Below are 7,305 nucleotides of genomic sequence, written 5' to 3'. Positions count from 1 at the left end.
ATATATGTTATGTGTGTGTGTGTGTATGTATATATATATATATATATATATATATATATATATATATATATATATATATATACACAAAAATAAATAAATAAATCCATGTACTGTATGTATATGTGTGTGTGTGTGTGGATGTATATATTATATTAAAAAATAAAATAAAATCCATGGCCATGGTTTTATGTTGATGGAAAAAGAAGAAGAAAGAAGAAAAACAGGATATATCAATAAAATAACAAAACATAATTAAAAGAAAAGAAAAAAAAAGGCGCTCTTGTTTTCTTTTGCGTTTTTGTCGTTTAGCTCTGCGCACGTGGCCACGCATTATTGGAGCGTTCTCTCTCCCGAGTTACGTTTTAGCACCCTGGCCTTTCTGACGTGGCGCGCGCGCGCGCGCCGTCGGCTTTTGCCCCGCCACGTCGGATAGACCGCCGTGGACGGATGACGTGGCCCCCAGCGACGCCACCTCGGACGGACCCAGCCACGTAGGACGTCGACGGACAGACGTGGACGCACGGTGAATGGGCACAAGCTGAGAAGCGGGGGGGGGGGATGACGTGGCCTGGGGAGCGCCAAGCAGTCCTGCGTGACGTGGGAGGGGGGTCCCGACACGTGGTGATTGCACGGGGAAAAGGAGGGCAAATAGGCAGGCTTTGACAAAAAGATAGGGGAAGGGAGGAGAAAGCACCACAAAGGGGCCGCCACGAGATCTGCCACGTCAGGAAGACGTGGCGACACGTCATTTGGGGCCTATCCGACGTGGAGGAGAACAAGAACGGACGGGACGGGGGGGCTTTAAAGGGGATGGTTTAGGCGCTTCTCTTTCTTCTTCTTTCTTCGAGATGAAGCAGAAGCAGAAACAGCAGAAGCAGAGGAGGAAGAAGAAGAAGAAGAAGAAGAAGAAGCAGAGACAGAACCAGGAACAGAGAGACACAGAGAGACAGAGGTTCCTCCTTCTCCTCCTCCATTCCAGCCTCTGCGGCTCATGCCGAACCATAGCTCTCATCGAATCTTCAATCGCAGATCCCCCCCTGGTAGCCCTGCTCCTCTACTACCCCCTCTTTGTTCCACCATTATCCCCATGTTTATCCGGCCATGAAGACTTGCCTCGCCCACCACCACGAGCCGTTGCGCTTCCGCCCCTCCCCGCTCCCGCTCGGGATCCTCTGCAGACAACAATTTTCTCAGAACACCACCATGGATCCCTCCTCCTCCTCCTCCTCCTCCTCCACTGTCGCCTCTCCAGGTCTCCTCCTCCCCACCGGCTATGGCTCCCCCCATTCTTTCTCGCCCCCAACCATCATTCTTGGTCATGACTCACAACACATCCACCCCCCCCTCTCAGAGGAGCACCCTGATGCTTCTTCCCTCCATGCCCCTCTCAACCATGGAGGCACTAGTAACCCGGCATCCCTGTCGTCAACACCCGATGTCCAACTCCGCGTTGGATATGGCAACCACCCCCCACGCGTTCTCCCCTCGGTAGTCATTGAGGACATCAGCTTGTCTGTATTGGATGGGGATGCTGCGGGAATTCATTCAAATACCTCGTTGATGTCCGGGTGCCATCCATCGGAGCGGCCATCATCCGCAGAGAGCCCATCCTCGGCTCGTGTCAGGCTTATGTGTAGCTATGGAGGTCGAATCATGCCTCGCCCCGGAGATGGGAAGCTTAGATATGGCGGTGGTGAAACCAGGATGGTAGCCATCGATAGAGGGATTCAGTTCGCCGAGTTTATGTTGAAGATGGGCCAGTTTTATGGCTCGCCCCTTGGATTCAAGTATCAGCTCCCTGATGAGGATCTAGATGCCTTGGTCTCTGTCTCTTCTGATGATGATATGCAAAACATGATGGAAGAATATGAGAAGGTCGAATCGAGTGGAGCCACGACCTCTCGGATTCGGCTTTTCTTCTTCTCTTCCCCTGCTGAGGTCGAGGTTTCTCCAGCGCTGGCACTAGATGCAGAAGATGTTTCTCACACTTCGGAGCAGAGGTTTGTCAATGCTGTAAATGGAGTGCCAGCTGAGAATCTCCACTTGGATGATATGGGCCATCAAGCCCTAAATGACCAACCAAGCAAAATGGCTTCTATCGCCCGTGGATTCGAGGGAAATCTATTGGAGGCTGACATTTCAGGTGGTTCCTCTCGGGTTTTGTATCATGAACATTATCAATTCCATCCTGAACAGCATAATTTAGAGCGCCAGATGAGTGGGGCTGCAGATTCACTGAGGGTTTCGCACCATGAACATTTGATATCAAGACAAGGTATGCCTCATTTGGATTCTTTATCCAGCATAACACATCAATCACCACAGATAATGGATTATAGAACAAGCTCACATGGAACGATGGAGTACCGGCATGATAATACCCAACACCAATCATCCGAAGCTCATTTGTCTCAGATAGACCATCAGAGGCTTATTCAGAAGCAACAGTACATCCCACAGCAACACCATCATCATTATCATGCACAGTATATTCCACAACAGCAGCAACATTCATGGAAAATACAGATTGACACTGGTTTAGGGAGAGCTGAGCATCGAACTCAAGACATGCACAAGCAGGCACAAGCCTTCCACAATCAGCACTATAATTACCCATCTCAACATCATCCACACCATGTCGTGGTCGCACATGACAAAGGCTCGTGGAATGGCGAATATCATAACCATGCACCCTTGCCTAGTTTATACCCACCTCATCCACAAATTCCACATGGGGTAATTCCGGCACCACCATACCAAATCGATCCCCCAAGGGGTTCAATTCGTGATCACCAAGGAAGGTGCCCTTGTGGTTTGCAACATGCATTGGTACACCGTGGAATAACTGTTTGCATTGATGAGCAATCTACAGCTAGTAGATGGCCAGGACATATTGTCGGGGAACATACACTGAGGAAACATGGTGTGTTCAACTCATCCAGATTTTGTGATAATAGAAGCTCCTTTACTGATACCTCTATGTGGCCTCATCTAATCGGAACTGCCGAATCAGAACATAGAGAGCAAGCGTCTCATACTCCTGGTCAGTATATGCATCAAAGGACTCATCCTATGGATTACTTGGCAGAGAGCCACTCCAGGAATTTTACATTACGAACCCTTGATTCCCAAGAGACTGCCGAATCAGAACATAGAGAGCAAGCGTCTCATACCCCTGGTCAGTATATGCATCAAAGGCCTCATCCTATGGATTACTTGGCAGAGAGCCACTCCAGGAATTTTACATTACAAACCCTTGACTCTCAAGAGGCATGTCAAGGAACAGGTGGTTTCGATAATGTGAAGCATCCAGGGAACAAGATTTTGGGAAATCCAGGATATTATGACAAACAAGATCATATGGTGAATGAATGCTTCTCACATCAGAAAGCATTTGAAGTCGAGAGTGGAAGAGTTGTGAGACCTTTCCCTAACATTCAGATTCCAAAGGATGATGACTATAGAGGAGGAGAGTTTACAGATGAAAAGTGCATTGATGGCCAGTCAATATTATATAGGCCATGTCATCTACAAGGAGAACTCGAATCTCCATCAATGAGGGCTGGAATATTGCATGGATGGAAACCAACACCTTCTGGAACAAGGCCTTTGGTGTCGGAAGGTATTCGGTCCATGCAACCATTCTCTACTCGTGGAACTGAGTCAAATCCAGAGTTAGCATCATTGACCACCTCAGTGGAGATGCATGATCCATGGAATAGTGAGCAAGATGTTAATCCTGTCCCATTACGTCACATGCAAGTAAACAAGTTCAGAGAGGTGGAGAGTGAGATTCATGAAGAGGGTAAAGAAAATTTCATTCCTAGATCTGTTTTGATGGAAGTCAGTGCTCATAAGTCTCATGAAATTGTCATGGCTTTGAGGAAATCTGTATATGACCACGGAAACTTAGAACTTCAAAGTGATGATAAATGCGAGGTACCACCAGATGTCTCAATTCATCCACTAGAGGTTGTTGATGCTGCATCTGCGGCTACAAAGCCACCGGCCTTAGAAGGAGAGAGATCTTTGGGAAATAGTCATTTGTCAGAGACTGTAACTCCCCATGTGAAACATAAGGATATCCCCCTGACCTCCCTAAGTATTGATAGTTTGGATGGTATTTCTGAGTCTCCCACTTATGACAAGAGTATTATCAGAATGACCAAGTTTTCCTTCTTGGAAAGTGAGTTTGGATCATTATCAGCAACTGAAATGGATAATACTGAGAAAATGACTTTGGCATCAGAAGTAGATGACAGGATCTCGACTGTCACCATTACATCCTTGGATGGGGATCATGACTGTAACAAAGAGCCACACCATGAATGTGGTCCAGAAAATGATATAACAGCTGAACTGATTGAATCAGAAAAAACACAATCTTCAATAATTGAGAAACACAAGAGTCCTGCTGATTTAGAGCTTGAAGAAAGACCAGAACTAGGAAGCAGCGTTGTGCTATCACATCAGGTACCCATTTGATATTGAATCTTATTTCAATTTAAGAATCACCATGCCTTCACTTCAAAAAATATAACCGCTAGTTGTGACCTTGTATTTTCGGAAATGCAGGCAGATGATTCACAAGTTGAGAAGCTATGTAAAGAAGAAACTAAGGAGCCTGAGGAAGAAGCAAGAGCACGTGGGCTTCAGGTACTTCATCTAAACTATAGGACATGATAGGAACACCCTACGCATGCCTGTTAGAGCTGAGACTTTGACAAAGATTATACAGCGTATACCAATACTCTTGATGCTGGATGGGCAAAAAATTGAAGTGTTTTTTTTCTTTTCATTATACAGAATGATTCTAAAGGAAATGTTTAATGGCAGATAATAAAGAATGCTGATCTAGAAGATCTGAAAGAGTTAGGTTCTGGTACATTTGGAACTGTTTACCATGGCAAGTGGAGAGGCTCCGATGTTGCAATTAAGAGGATCAAATCGAGTTGTTTTGCAGGATCTCCTTCACAGAAAGAGCGTTTGGTATGCATTTTACATACATAGTGCCAAAAGCAAAGAAAGGTGGTCACTTTTCTGAGATGTTGCTCCTTCCTCTGATCTTTTTGTGCATTCTTGAACTCAGATCTCGGACTTCTGGAAGGAAGCATGTACACTAGGTCAATTGCATCACCCCAATGTTGTTGCTTTCTATGGTATAGTGCCTGATGGCCCTGATGGAACTCTTGCAACAGTGACTGAATACATGGTGAACGGCTCTCTGAAGCAAGTCTTGCAGAAAAAGGACAGGTTTTTTGCCAGACTTGTTATCAGCAAATGTATTTTCTCGTCTACTTGGCTCATTTAGTTTTGGAACTTCGTAGTAATGGCCTTTTGTTATAGGACTATTGATCGCCGAAAACGTCTCGTTATTGCCATGGATGCTGCTTTTGGAATGGAGTATTTGCATAGTAAAAACATTGTCCATTTTGATTTGAAATGCGAGAATCTTTTAGTCAACATGAAGGATGCCCATCGCCCCATCTGCAAGGTAATCATAAGTTATTACTATTCTCTCCAGGGGTGCTGTATTGGGTGGTAAATCTCGTCTGATAGCAACATGGTTGATTCCTATCATTGAAACATTCATTTCTTAGGTTGGCGATTTCGGGCTTTCGAAAGTGAAACATCAAACACTCGTATCAGGTGGTGTCCGTGGGACACTTCCATGGATGGCTCCAGAGTTATTAAGTGGCAACTCGAAGATGGTCACAGACAAGGTATGTATGCATGGTTCACTAATAAGATATATGTTCTTCAGGAATTAGTGGGCTCAAAGAAACTAATATATATATATATGCATATCTTTTCTTTCTCAAAATAATAAAACAGGTTGATGTGTATTCATTTGGTATTGTGATGTGGGAACTTTTAACCGGAGAGGAGCCATATGCTAGTATGCAATTTGGAGCAATCATACGTAAGGGTACTTTCTATATGATGCTTGTCGCATGGTGATCTGACTTAGAGGCGTTCAGTCATAATGCTACAATTTACTCGTATTTTATACGACCCTTGGTTCTTATCCATGTCACACATGTAGGTGGCATAGTGGACAACACACTAAGGCCATCCACACCGACTTGGTGTGATCCTGGTTGGCGACAACTTATGGAGAAATGCTGGTCGGGGAATCCCGAAGAAAGACCATCGTTCACAGAGGTTGCCTTAGAGTTGAGAGCGATTGCCGCATCGATGAATATCAAGTGAAAGCTTCAGAGTGATCTATTGATGGAGAAATTTCGTGTGTACATACGATTTCCTGTTTAACCGTTCAGTACAAACCACAATGTGAGAAAACCCTTCTGATACATGTGCTGCTGGATGGTAAATATTTTTGTTTGAAGAGTCTTCCCCAAGTGTTCATAAATCGCCGTGACAGACAGATGAGAGGTAACAAAAACAAAAAAGCAGCAATAAAAGAAGGAAACCAAAAAAACCAAAAACCAAATTCAAACAAGTTGTAGATTTTCAGTGCATACAAGGAGTACAGGATGACACAGATATATACATACACATACATGTATGTGTGTGTGTATGTATGTGTGAATGAAAGAACATGTCAAATAAAAAGATGCAGGAGAGATGAGAAAACTTGGGATATACTAATGGGTAAATATGGGGGGTTATAAATGACTATCTACTGATGGATAGCTCTCTCTCTCTCTCTCTCTCTCTCTATTCTGTATGTGTGTGTTCTTTTTAGGTGAAGAATTGTTAAATATTCTTTTGTATATGTTTTTTCTCTGGGTCGTGATTTGATGTGGAAGCATAAGACAGTCTGCTTCCTAAGCTGTCCGACCTTCAGGATTTTTTTCATTTTCTTTGCATCACAGATTTGTACAGTTGTTTTACAGATTCATGGTTAATACAATTACTATAGTATTGTAGAATATCTAGCCACTGTTCGACAGCGATATAGACATTTTCTTCACTTTCTTTAAGGTTTAACCATTAAGAGTCAACCTTCAGTGGGGTTAACATGTAATACTGAATCCTCTTAAACTCAGGTTGCTCCCCAATACAAACATCTATTTAGCAGTGTTTTGGAAAAGAAAATGTATCGATTTTATTTTTGTTTTGCGTCAGTATCAAGGACCTGGTGCATTTATTGGCTGGTACCAGTAGTCATCGATATCGACTTTGAGTGTTGTATAACACAATTGGAAGCTTCCTTTCTAGATTTAAACTTTGATTTTAGGCATGGATCCTTTACTGAAGCTGCATGAGTTTGGTCTCTTGCATTTTTCTTCTCTTAATTCCTCCAAAAATTAACACCATATTGGTGTACTTTAATGCCGA

The 7,305-nt window shown here is 43.8% G+C and overlaps 1 protein-coding gene across 2 annotated transcripts; it reads left to right on the top strand.

The window, feature by feature from the left end:
• The first annotated feature begins 1,037 nt into the window (after positions 1-1,037).
• On the top strand, positions 1,038-6,894 carry LOC147864994 (RAF-like serine/threonine-protein kinase PRAF). Of its 2 annotated transcripts, XM_087317681.1 has the most exons (8): positions 1,043-4,473; positions 4,576-4,656; positions 4,837-4,989; positions 5,090-5,253; positions 5,347-5,494; positions 5,601-5,723; positions 5,836-5,923; positions 6,047-6,894. In XM_087317681.1, the coding sequence occupies exons 1-8, from the start codon at positions 1,102-1,104 to the stop codon at positions 6,211-6,213; spliced, it is 4,296 nt and encodes a 1,431-aa protein (XP_087173807.1). In that variant the 5' UTR covers positions 1,043-1,101; the 3' UTR covers positions 6,214-6,894. The 2 variants fall into 2 exon arrangements, with proteins under 2 accessions (XP_087173808.1, XP_087173807.1); XM_087317682.1 differs by lacking the exons at positions 5,601-5,723; positions 5,836-5,923; positions 6,047-6,894 and having other exon boundaries at positions 1,038-4,473; positions 5,090-5,282; positions 5,347-5,484.
• Positions 6,895-7,305: the final 411 nt, after the last annotated feature.

Source organism: Azolla caroliniana, unplaced genomic scaffold (assembly GCF_043228905.1).
Source record: "Azolla caroliniana isolate FFs.n. ecotype wild unplaced genomic scaffold, voAzoCaro1.0.p SCAF_4, whole genome shotgun sequence".
Classification (NCBI taxonomy): domain Eukaryota; kingdom Viridiplantae; phylum Streptophyta; class Polypodiopsida; order Salviniales; family Salviniaceae; genus Azolla; species Azolla caroliniana.
Note: the sequence above shows the minus strand (reverse complement) of the source record. Positions and strands in the feature narration are given on the sequence as shown.